The sequence below is a fragment of the Coregonus clupeaformis genome, unplaced genomic scaffold (genome assembly GCF_020615455.1).
Source record: "Coregonus clupeaformis isolate EN_2021a unplaced genomic scaffold, ASM2061545v1 scaf0090, whole genome shotgun sequence".
Taxonomy (NCBI): domain Eukaryota; kingdom Metazoa; phylum Chordata; class Actinopteri; order Salmoniformes; family Salmonidae; genus Coregonus; species Coregonus clupeaformis.
Window position 1 is genome coordinate 230,302 of NW_025533545.1, and position 13,417 is coordinate 243,718.

The 13,417-nt window shown below is 42.2% G+C and overlaps 1 protein-coding gene across 1 annotated transcript; it reads left to right on the forward strand.

Annotated features, from left to right (window-relative positions):
• The first annotated feature begins 6,116 nt into the window (after positions 1–6,116).
• LOC121558859 (zinc finger protein 12-like) lies at positions 6,117–9,939 on the forward strand. The gene is made up of 2 exons (XM_041872216.1): positions 6,117–6,121; positions 8,967–9,939. The coding sequence occupies exons 1-2, from the start codon at positions 6,117–6,119 to the stop codon at positions 9,679–9,681; spliced, it is 720 nt and encodes a 239-aa protein (XP_041728150.1). The 3' UTR covers positions 9,682–9,939.
• Positions 9,940–13,417: the final 3,478 nt, after the last annotated feature.

Genomic DNA, 13,417 nt, shown 5'->3' on the forward strand with positions numbered 1-13,417 from the left:
CAGAAACATACATCTCTTTTCCATAAAATATACATTTTGAATTTTCAAAATAGTTTTCATTGAGAAGGCAGATTTAAGCGGTTTTATCAAAAGCAATCACTTTTGCGTGTTGAAAACACCAAATCCTATTTATTACTCTGTGTGTTTTAACCTGCGTCACTTTTGTTTTGAGCGACCTTCGCCAGAACGGGGAGTCAGCCCGGTTCCAAAACTAATCCAATCACTTTTCACCCGGTGCAAACTCTGGGCAGCCGGGCCATATTAATCAAATCCCCCCAGTGTGTGGCCAAGTGGGATTTTTGTCCTAAACCCACCCATTATTTCTGAGAGTATGCTGATTTTAGACCAGTTATTTTTCAAACTTATTCCAAATGCCCAACTATTGGAGAAAGGCCATATTGATATGTGAAGTGAACCAGAATAGTGAACCATCAGGGTGGTTCTGCCAATATATAGAGTAACTACTTTTAGGACAATACCCACCATTACAGCTCTCTGTAGATTCAGAACCTATCAGGGGTGTATTCATTATGCCGATTCTGTTGCAAAACCTTTCTTAAACAGAAGCGAACGAAACGGGGAGGGACACTACCTGAATTTGTCCAATAGAAACTCTAGTTTGCTTCCGTTTTGTTCTTAAACGGTAAACAGTTTCCGTAATGAATACACCCCAGAGTTCTGTATTGCAGTTCTATCAAGTGTTTACCATTGGCAGACTTTGTATACCATTGGCAGATTTTTTTATATACACAAAAATGAGGTAATTTTGGTTTTGTACGCAGTCCTACAATGCGTGGTATAAAAAATAACAATCTTAGGACAGTACATGAGGAGCTATACAGTGGCTTGCAAAAGTATTCACCCCCCCCTTGGCATCTTTCCTATTTTGATGCCTTACAACCTGGAATTAAAATGGATTTTTGGGGGGTTTGTGTCATTTGATTTACACAACATGCCTACCACTTTGAAGACAAAAAAAACAGAACTTGAGCGTGCATAACTATTCACCCCCCAAAGTCAATACTTTGTAGAGCCACCTTTTGCAGCTATTACAGCTGCAAGTCTATTGGGGTATGTCTCTATAAGCTTGGCACATCTAGCCACTGGGATTTTTACCCATTCTTCAAGGCAAAACTGCTCCAGCTCCTTCAAATTGGATGGGTTCCGCTGGTGTACAGCAATCTTTAAGTCATACCACAGATTCTCAATTGGATTGAGGTCTGGGCTTTGACTAGGCCATTCCAAGACATTTAAATGTTTCCCCTTAAACCACTCGAGTGTTGCTTTAGCAGTATGCTTAGGGTCATTGTCCTGCTGGAAGGTGAACCTCCGTCCCAGTCTCAAATCTCTGGAAGACTGAAACAGGTTTCCCCTCAAGAATTTCCCTGTATTTAGCGCCATCCATCATTCCTTCAATTCTGACCAGTTTCCCAGTCCCTGCCGATGGAAAAACATCCCCACAGCATGATGCTGCCACCACCATGCTTCACTGTGGGGAAGGTGTTCTCGTGGTGATGAGAGGTGTTGGGTTTGCGCCAGACATAGCGTTTTCCTTGATGGCCAAAAAGCTCAATTTTAGTCTCATCTGACCAGAGTACCTTCTTCCATATGTTTGGGGAGTCTCCCACATGCCTTTTGGCGAACACCAAACGTGTTTGCTTATTTGTTTCTTTAAGCAATGGCTTTTTTCTGGCCACTCTTCCCTAAACCCAGCTCTGTGGAGTGTATGGCTTAAAGTGGTCCTATGGACAGATACTCCAATCTCCGCTGTGGAGCTTTGCAGCTCCTTCAGGGTTATCTTTGGTCTCTTTGTTGCCTCTCTGATTAATGCCCTCCTTGCCTGGTCTGTGAGTTTTGGTGGGCGGCCCTCTCTTGGCAGGTTTGTTGTGGTGCCATATTCTTTCCATTTTTTAATAATGGATTTAATTGTGCTCCATGGGATGTTCAAAGTTTCAGATATTTTTTTTATAACCCAACCCTGATCTGTACTTCTCCATAACTTTGTCCCTGACCTGTTTGGAGAGCTCCTTGGTCTTCATGGTGAAACTTGCTTGGTGGTGCCCCTTGCTTAATGGTGTTGCAGACTCTGGGGCCTTTCAGAACAGGTGTATATATATACTGAGATCATGTGACAGATCATGTGACACTTAGATTGCACACAGGTGGACTTTATTTACCTAATTATGTGACTTCTGAAGGTAATTGGTTGCACCAGATCTTATTTAGGGGCTTCATAGCAAAGCATTTTTTGAAACAAGTTATTTTTTGCATTTCACTTCACCAATTTGGACTATTTTGTGTATGTCCATTACATGAAATCCAAATAAAAATCAATTTAAATTACAGGTTGTAATGCAACAAAATAGGAAAAACGCCAAGGGGGATGAATACTTTTGCAAGGCACTGTGTCTCTGTAGATGATCTGTCTATCTGGTCAAAATCGCTGAGGCAGGTCCTGTTGATCAAAATATAGGCAGAATTAGGTATTTTGGGCTGGAGGAGTCAAAATGACCTCAAAGGACATACATTTTTGCTAAGTCCATAGTGATACAGAAACACTATAACAATAATTAAGATTTATTAAGAACAATTTGATTGACAAAGTCATGAAAAAAAATTAAGAATGGAATAAACCACTGGGCTATGATCAAAAGTATGCCTTTGCTTGAGGGTTAAACAGTTATCTACTGTAACTTTGACTGTACATGATTAAAAAGTTGTCTTTGTCACTAAAAAGCTGATTTTGAAATGGGATAAAGACTGGGGTGCAACTTAGCCCAGCTTCGAGACAGACATTGTATCTCGGTCAAGCAGTATAACACTAGCCCACCGTGTGACGTATTTACCTGTATGTGCCTGTTTGGCAACACTTTCCCACATCGGAGGGTATGTCCGTGGTCGGTGCACAGTAAGGGTAGTCAACGAGGGGAAAATAATGAACGGCGTGTAAGGTGTGTTCCATGCAGGTGGGTAAGAGCGGTGTGCCAGTAACCCGAAAGGTCGCTGGTTCTAATCCCCGAGCCGACTAGGTGAAAAATATGTCGATGTGCCCTTTGAGCAAGGCACTTAACCCTAATTGCTCATGTAAGTCGCTCTGGATAAGAGCGTCTGCTAAATGACTAAAATGTAAATGAGTTGCATTATTTTCCAGAGAACACATAGAGCCTTGAGTTGATTATCCCTTTTATACCGTGGATATAATTGAACACATTTGCTACTAGAAATGTGTTAATTTGCCGCTAGAAGAGTGTTCAACATCCACTGAAGTAGCTAGCAAGTTTACTAGATAGCTACAGTAGTTGCCTTGGTAACCAAACAGACTTGCTAATTTAGCTAACCAAACCATCAGTCCTAGCTTGCCATTATCAAAATCGAATTCAACAATACCAATAATGTTTTAAATTCGACTTTTGCATTCAAAAGCAGCTCAAACACAGAACATGTAAGAATGAACTAATTCTACTGTGCTGATATACCATGCGTTATAGAGAAATAACGCACACTCTAGAATGCCTTTTAAGCCAATCAGAAACGAGCATAAAACAATGTCATTGTATAATTAAGCAATAAGGCCGAGGCGGTGTGGTATATGGCCAATATACCACGGCTAAGGGCTGTTCTTATGCACAAAGCAGCGCGGTGTGCCTGGATACAGCCCTTAGCCGTGGTTTTTTGGCCATATACCACAAACCCCTGAGGTGCCTTATTACTATTATAAACTGGTTACCAAAGTAATTAGAACAGTAAAAAGTACTTTTTTGTCATACCTGTGGTATATGCAGCTTTCAGCCAATCAGGCTTTCAGCTGATGGCATTGTTGAATACTTGTTTCTGATTGGCCTGAAGGGCATTCTACAGCGTGCATTATTCCCCTTTAACACATGGTATATCAGCACGGTAGAATTCAATGGCTGTAGTTAATTTTTAAAGCAAAAGTCAAATTGAAAACATTGGCATTGTTGTATTCGATTTTCATACTAATAATGATAGTTTGGTTAGCTAAACTAGCAAGTCTGTTTGTTTGGTTACTAAGGCAACTACTGTAGCTATCACGTAAACTTGCCAGCAATTTCAGTGGACGTTGAACACATTTCTAGCGGCAAATGTGTTTTAAATTATATCCATGGTATAAAAGGGATAATCAACTCAAGGCTCTATGCGTTCTCTGGAAAATAATGGAACCGTGAAAGGTTAGTTCCACTCCGCTAGCGTGTCAAGGTTCGTTCCACTCCGCTAGCCCGTCATGGAACATACTATGCTTGGCGGTATACTGTATAGCCTATGCCGTATTCCCGGGGTATTTGGAAATAGCCACGGGATGGTTTTTCAATACTATCAATACCACAGGAGGTTGGTGACACCTTAATTGGGGAGGACGGGCTTGTTGTGATGGCTGGAGTGGAATTGGTGGAATGGTATCAAATACATCAAACACATGGTTTCTGTGTGTTTGATGCCATTCCATTTGCTCCATTCCAGACATTATTATGAGCTGTTCTCCCCTCAGCAGCCTCCACTGCAATACATATGGTTGAAACTATTTATTTGAATAAGAAATTATACATTTGAATATTTATAGCTACTTTTTAAGTAGCCTTGTGAGCACTGAGGTGTAATAAGAACTGGAGATTGCATCCAAGATGTCCGACCGTTGTTTTCAAGGTAATCTACTCACGTTCACATACAGTGGGGAGAACAAGTATTTGATACACTGCCGATTTTGCAGGTTTTCCTACTTACAAAGCATGTAGAGGTCTGTAATTTTTATCATAGGTACACTTCAACTGTGAGAGACGGAATCTAAAACAAAAATCCAGAAAATCACAGTGTATGATTTTTAAGTCATTAATTTGCATTTTATTGCATGACATAAGTATTTGATCACCTACCAACCAGTAAGAATACCGTGAAGCATGGAGGTGGAAACATCATTCTTTGGGGATGCTTTTCTGCAAAGGGGACAGGACGACTGCATCGTATTGAGGGGAGGATGGATGGGGCCATGTATCGCGAGATCTTGGCCAACAACCTCCTTCCCTCAGTAAGAGCATTGAAGATGGGTCGTGGCTGGGTCTTCCAGCATGACAACGACCCGAAACACACAGCCAGGGCAACTAAGGAGTGGCTCCGTAAGAAGCATCTCAAGGTCCTGGAGTGGCCTAGCCAGTCTCCAGACCTGAACCCAATAGAAAATCTTTGGAGGGAGCTGAAAGTCCATATTGCCCAGCGACAGCCCCGAAACCTGAAGGTCTGTATGGAGGAGTGGGCCAAAATCCCTGCTGCAGTGTGTGCAAACCTGGTCAAGACCTACAGGAAATGTATGATCTCTGTAATTGCAAACAAAGGTTTCTGTACCAAATATGAAGTTCTGCTTTTCTGATGTATCAAATACTTATGTCATGCAATAAAATGCAAATGAATTACTTAAAAATCATACAATGTGATTTTCTGGATTTTTGTTTTAGATTCCGTCTCACAGTTGAAGTGTACCTATGATAAAAATTACAGACCACTACATTCTTTGTAAGTAGGAAAACCTGCAAAATCAGCAGTGTATCAAATACTTGTTCTCCCCACTGTGCGTGGATTCATGAACTTGAAACATTGTATCAACTATCAACTTGGGCCTGAAGCTTGCTCTAACAAACTTGCAACATTGCATAAAATATTCTGGGCCCTCAGTGTTTCCAGCTCCAGTGAGCTCCGGACAGACACAGCTGTAGGCTATTTGCACAAGGGCGGCAGGTAGCTTAGTGATTAAGAGCGTTGTGCCAGTAACCGAAAGGTCGCAGGTTCTAATCCCCGAGCCGACTAGGTGAAAAATCTGTCGATGTGCCCTTGAGCAAGGCACTTAACCCAAATTGCTCCTGTAAGTCGCTCTGGATAAGATTGTCAGCTAAATGACAAAAAAAAAAAGTAGGCCTATCAGGTCGGCCTATTTTATGACGTTTCAACCGGATCAGATCATTACATTTTTTCCCCCTTTCATGCTGAGTGGTTATCGAAAGGGAGAGAGCTGGAAAGATTTTTCAAATAGGCTACGTTGAGGATCTATTGTCATTCTCAGTGAATGTAAAAACAAACTACGTTTACTTGCTGTTTGACCAGTCGACTATATGAGGTCAGCCCTAGTGCTTGAAGCGAACTGTGAGTAGCATTTTTTGTTGCTTGTATAACTTTATGAGCTGGGATGTCTGTACTGCAAATAGTTTAGATTAGAGACTGTATAAAATGTTTGCAAAGCACTTGTTAGCATTTATACTGAACAAAAATATAAACGCAACATGCAACAATTTCAAAGATTTTCCTGAGTTACAGTTCATATAAGGAAATCAGTCAATTGAAAAAAATTCATTAGGCCCTAATCTATGGATTTTACATGACTGGGCAGGGGCGCAGCCATGGGTGGGCCTGGGAGGGCATAGGCCCAACCACTTGGGAGCCAGGCCCACCCAATCTCAATTAGTTTTTCCCAACGAAAGGGCTTCATTACAGACAGAAATACTCCTCAGTTTCGTCAGCTGTCCAGGTAGCTGGTCTCAGAAGAAGCCGGATGTGGAGGTCCTGGGCTGGCGTGGTTACACGTGGTCTGCGGTTGTTAGGCCGGTTGGACGTACTGCCAAATTCTCCAAAACAACGTTGGAGGCGGCTTATGGTAGAGAAATTAACATTAAATTCTCTGGCAACAACTCTGGTGGACATTCCTGCAGTCAGCATGCCAATTGCACGCTCCCTCAAAACTAGAGAAATCGGTGGCATTGTGAAAAACTGCACATTTTAGAGTGGCCTTTTATTGTCCCCAGCACAAGGTGCACCTGTGTAATGATCAGGCTGTTTAATCAGCTTCTTTATATGCCACACCTGTCAGGTGGATGGATTCTCTTGGCAAAGGAGAAATGCTCACTAACAGAGATGTAAACACATTTGTGCACAAAATCTGAGAGAAATAAACTTTTTGTGCGAATGGCAAATTTCAGAATTTTTATTTCAGCTCATGAAACATGGGACCAACACTTTACATGTTGCGTTTTATATTTTTGTTCAGTATAGTTAGCATTTTCTATGGGATTGTACATGTAGTTGTTAGCATTGCTAACCTTCGGATTACAAAGGCTCAGTGGGGTTTGTCAGTGCCGGCATTACCGAATATCCCGGGATGGCACAAGGTTGGTATGACAACCTGGATACCGCCTAAGCCTAGAACACACCTTCCACGTCATTCATTATTTTCCATAGAACGGATAGTCCCTCGTTGATTATCCCTTACATAGTTTGCATCGCCGAGTCGTGCCCAGGAAATTATTAAATCCAATTGTTAGATGCTACCACCTAGTCTGAGTCTCTTTAGCTAACAATCCACTCCTTGTCATTGCCAAAGAGACTGGCCTTTTGGCACTCTCACTTTTGGCAATCTCACTTTTGGCAATCTCAACGTTCAATATGCAGCTGGATTTACGACGGAGTTTCTCATTGGTTGTTGGAAATAACAGTCATATTTTCCATGACAATATGTGGAGCCTCGAAAATAGAATTACAATTTATAACAGTCAAAAACAAACATTTAGCTATTAGCTAGGCAAGTTGTTGTTGTATTTTGAGGCTTAAAATCAAAGCTAAGATGTTTTGTGGTTGGAATTGCAGTATGTGTTTAGTTTGAGAATTTAGAACTTTTGTCTGGGCAAACAAAACGGTTGCTTAGCAACCGGATACCAGCATGTTCTGTGGAGAAAAAATAAAGTAATGGAGTTCCAATATTTGCATAATCATTGTGATTGGAGTATAGCTGTGAGGGTTGTCGAATCAGGATTAAATCCTCTGTTCTCCTCGAGCTCATTAATGTAATAATAGAATGTTCATATTTGAAGATGGCAGAAAGGCCAGTCTCTTTAGCACATAACATGAAGTACAGGGAGAGGAATGTTGGATAAATAAACTGGCACCCAGGTTAGCAACCACACCCCACAAATCAAAACCAAACATGGATTCAATCTTGTGTTCTCGCTTTGCGTGCACACCTGTCTCTGTTTCACACCTGTTTGTCCTACCTAATCAGCCTCGCAATACGGGCACCATGCTGCTGCAGACAGGAAATAGAACGAAGAGAGTGCACAAAGATTGTCTATTATATTGACAAGATAGTCAAGTGACTGCTCGAACAATGGAAACGCATGTCCCCAATTATGAAAAGCAGGCGGGAGCAGATGGGACCATTCTAGCCACTGATGGGGCAGATACGCGTGGAACAACAGGCACTACTAAGTCGTTTTTTCTCAAATTTGCTGGAATGACACGTGCATCCACTTACATCAGTACATTTGTAACAAGCAAAGCATGACGCAACTTCTATTTGATCCAATAAGCAATTGGATTAATTACACCTGTCATTAATTGAATAAGTAATTTGACACTCTCTCCATAGACCTCCATTTAAAAAAAGGGATTATCTCACGCGGACAGATTTTGAGGAGAGTGAAACCTCTCGCTTCGCCTCTTCCTCTCTGGTGTGCGCGCATTCCGTGCAAACATTGACATCCATGTTTGGTTATGAATTGGAAGGGGGATGGTAGCATCTAATAATTTGATTTAATTATTTCCTGGGCACCACTCAGCGATTTAAAACGACGCATCAGAACCGTCTACTGACCACAAATATACCCTCCAACGTGGGAAAGCGTTGCCAAACAGGTACAGACACAGGTTGGGGAAAAAGTCACATGATGGGCTAGTGTTATACTGCTAGATCGAGATACAATGTCTGTCTAGAAGCCACCCCTAGCTATCTGCACTCAGGCTGTATAGATCATAGAAATCTACACTTCACCTGTATGATTCAAGTTTCTGCTCCTCCTCTCCTTCCCTCCAGACTCCCTGCAGCTCTCTCTCTCTGTCTCTGAAGAGGAGGTTCCCCCTGAGCAGCAGCACTGTGAGCAGGAGTGGAGCCCCAGTCTGGGGCAGGAGGACCCAGAGCCCACACAGATTATAGAGGAACAGGAGGAACTCCGGACCAGTCAGGAGGAAGAGCAGCTTCAAGGGCTGGAGCCTGACATCATAGATTTCGATTTCACTCCTTCCTGTGTGAAAAGTGAATGTGATCAGGAAAACCCATTTTGGTCCTTGACTCTTCCCCAAACCCAGACTGTAGAGAACAGAGAGAGTGACTCTAAACCAGTGGATCTGAAACCTTTTGGCACTGGGACCCACCTAAAGGGTCTTGACATTCCCTGTGACCCTCCAGATAATGAAAACATTGCCTCCAGCCTCAGCTCAGCCGTAAGCAGCGACCCAGTAGGACTTGACAGCAGCCCCAGTCCACTATTGGATCTGAACCCACTAATGGGGGAACCCTGCACCTGGCCCTTTTGTGGCAAGACCTTCAAACAAAAAGGTCATCTATCCAGGCACATGAGGGTTCACACAGGAGAGAAACCATTTAGCTGTGGCGACTGTGGGAAAAGCTTCAGTCAGAAGGGGACCCTAACCATGCATAAACTGACTCACACAGGAGAGAAACCATTTAGCTGTTTTTTTTGCTGTAAAAGCTTCAGTCAGAAGGGGGACCTAATGAGGCACATACTGACTCACACAGGAGAGAAACCATTTAGCTGTGGTGACTGTGGTAAAGGCTTCATTCGCAAGGAGCACCTAACTGCACATATACAGACTCACACAGGAGAAGTTTAGGTCTCAAGCAGAACCTAACCAGGCACAAACTGTCTCACACCGGAGAGAAACCATTTAGCTGTGGTGACTGTGGAAAAATCTTCGGTGTCAAGTGGAACCTAACTGTTCACATATGGACTTACACGGAATGATACTCTTTCATTTGCGGTGACTGTGGGAAAGGCGTCAATCATAAGATGGACCTAAGGAGGCATAAACTGACTTACAGTGCATTTGGAAAGTATTCAGACCCCTTGACTTTTTTCACATTTTTTTACGTTACAGACTTATTGTAACATTTATTAAATAATACATTGTCCTCATCAATCTACACACAATACCCCATAATGACAAAGCGAAAACAGGTTTTTATAAATTTTTGCACATTTATAAAAAATAAAAAACGGATACCTTTATTTTCAGACCATTTGCTCTGAGACTCGAAATTGAACTCCGGTGCATCCTGTTTCTATTGAAAATCCTTGAGCTGTTTCTGCAACTTGATTGGAGTCCACCTGTGGTAAATTCAATTGATAGGACATGATTTGGAAAGGCACACACCTGTCTATATCAGGTCGCACAGTTGACAGTGCATGTCAGAGTAAAAACCAAGCCATGAGGTCGAAGGAATTATCCATAGAGCTCCGAGACAGGATTGTGTCGAGGCACAGATCTGGGGAAGGGTACCAAAAAATTTCTGCAGCATTAAAGGTCCCCAAGAACACAGTGGCCTCCATCATTCTTAAATGGAAGAAGTTGGAAACCACCAAGACTCTTCCTAGAGCTGTCCGCCCGGCCAAACTGAGCAATCGGGGGAGAAGTGTCTTGGTCAGGGAGGTGACCAAGAAGCCGATGGTCACTGACAGAGCTCCAGAGCTCCTCTGTGGAGATGGGAGAACCTTCCAGAAGGACAATCATCACTGCAGCACTCCACTAATCAGGCCTTTATGGTAGAGTGGCCAGACAGAAGCCACTCTTCAGTAAAAGGCACATGACAGCCCACTTGGAGTTTGCCAAAAGGCATCTAAAGGACTCTCAGACCATGAGAAACAAGATTTTCTGGTCTGATGAAACCAAGATTGAACTCTTAAGCCTGAATGCCAAGCGTCACGTCTGGAGGAAACCTGGCACCATCCCTACGGTGAAGCATGGTGGTGGCAGCATCATGCTGTGGGGATGTTTTTCAGCGGCAGGAACTGGGAAACTAGTCAGGATCAAGGGAAAGATGAACGGAGCAAAGTACTGAGATATCCTTGATGAAAACCTGCTCCAGTGCGCTCAGGACCTCCGTCTGGGGGCGAAGGTTCACCTTCCAACAGGACAACGATCCTAAGCACACGGCCAAGACAACGCAGAAGTGGCTTCGGGACAAGTCTCTGAATGTCCTTGAGTGGTCCAGCCAGAGCCCGGACTTGAACTCGATCGAACATCTCTGGAGAGACCTGAAAATAGCTGTGCAGCAACGCTCCCCATCCAACCTGACAGAGCTTGAGAGGATCTGCAGAGAAGAATGGGAGAAAGTCCCCAAATACAGGTGTGCCAAGCTTGTAGCGTCATACCCAAGAAGACTAAAGGCTGTAATCGCTGCCAAAGGTGCTTCAACAAAGTACTGAGTAAAGGGTCTGAATACTTATGTAAATGTGATATTTCCGTTTTTTAATTCTTTATACATTTGCAAATATTTCTAAAAACCTGTTTTTGCTTTGTCATTATGGGGTATTGTGTGTAGATTGATGAGGGGGAAAAAACAATTAAATCAATTTTAGAATAAGACTGTAACGTAACAAAATGTGGAAAAGGTGAAGGGGTCTGAATACTTTCCGAATGCACTGTATATAATGTACACAGTAGAGAAACAACATGGCTGCTCAGTCTGTGGTAGAACATTAATTTGTACGTCTCATCTGCTGAAGTGAATAACGTCCACAAAGAAAGAAAACAAGATGAAAACAAAAAGAAAATTGGAACAAAGATCTTCAGTCAGCAGATGGGAATAAAAGGGCGGGATGTGGACTACACTCTTAGGGAAGGAAAGCAACTCTGGATCATTCATGCTGATGGTTTCAGATAAATGGATATAAGCAAGTTATGTTTTTCAACATTTTATGTCAATAAAGTTTGATTTGATTCAATTGATGATGTAATGATTAAACAATAAATAATATTGTAGGAAGCTCATAGGTCTGCTGTACAGTCTGTTGATGTTTTCACGTTATTAGAAACAGGAAGTCCTGGTCCTTTGTTTTAGAATATCTCTCAGGTGACGAGAGAGTGGTCTGACCTGATGTTATTGATACATTGAAACATATATACTTTCCAGAAAATATCTTCCTTCCATCTGTCCAAGAGTGTTTCTCATCCATTTTTACCTAATGCTGCTTATTCATGATATTGTTTGAATCTTTTAGGAAGTAATTTACAGTCGACTCCTCATAAGTACACTTTGTAGAAATGCAAACTCTGTTTGAAGTGCACTACAGTGTTTTTCAGTCCCAACTCAGTAATATTCTTTATAATATCTCTTGATATCTGCATTCTCTGGTTTAGTGTACGCTGTCACATCAGTCCAAAGCTGTTGCAGCTGTCAGGAGTCGACTGTGTTACAATTTCTTATTTTTAAATGTATATTGTCGTGGAAATTCTAATCCAAAGGAAGAGAGACTGCAGATTCTTCAAACAATCATACTTTAAAATCAATGTAATTATTGCAATAATGGAGCTGGTCAACGAACCAGCCGTAGGTGATTAGTTGACAGCCCGACAATACAGAGAACGCGAGGGGTTTATATACTGTAGAAACACAAAAACTGCTTAGTCATGGTTGATTCCGCCCTTCCCTGGCGCACCTGGGCTCCACTATCACTTTGTCTGCACTGGGTGCTGTTTACCCTGGCTTAGTTTCTCAGGAAGAGGATGCTTTAGAACAATAACAAGTCTGTTTCTGCTCCTTGAGCTATCTATGTACTCTCAGAACGGCTGTGGGGAGTGAAAGTGGGAGAGAGGAACCAATCCTGAGGCGAGGGAAGTGGTGAAACTATCTTGTAGTTTCACCCCTCCAAATGTGCACAGCAATATACCTTATGTATTCCTTTAAGCGGAGAGCTCTTTACCATTACTAAGCTCCTATACTAAGCTCCTATTATAAAGCTACACATAATTATATAGGTACATCTAATAGAACCCCTTTTCCATCACAATATACAGTGGGGGGGAAAAGTATTTAGTCAGCCACCAATTGTGCAAGTTCTCCCACTTAAAAAGATGAGAGAGGCCTGTAATTTTCATCATAGGTACACGTCAACTATGACAGACAAATTGAGAATTTTTTTCCCAGAAAATCACATTGTAGGATTTTTAATGAATTTATTTGCAAATTATGGTGGAAAATAAGTATTTGGTCACCTACAAACAAGCAAGATTTCTGGCTCTCACAGACCTGTAACTTCTTCTTTAAGAGGCTCCTCTGTCCTCCACTCGTTACCTGTATTAATGACACCTGTTTGAACTTGTTATCAGTATAAAAGACACCTGTCCACAACCTCAAACAGTCACACTCCAAACTCCACTATGGCCAAGACCAAAGAGCTGTCAAAGGACACCAGAAACAAAATTGTAGACCTGCACCAGGCTGGGAAGACTGAATCTGCAATAGGTAAGCAGCTTGGTTTGAAGAAATCAACTGTGGGAGCAATTATTAGGAAATGGAAGACATACAAGACCACTGATAATCTCCCTCGATCTGGGGCTCCACGCAAGA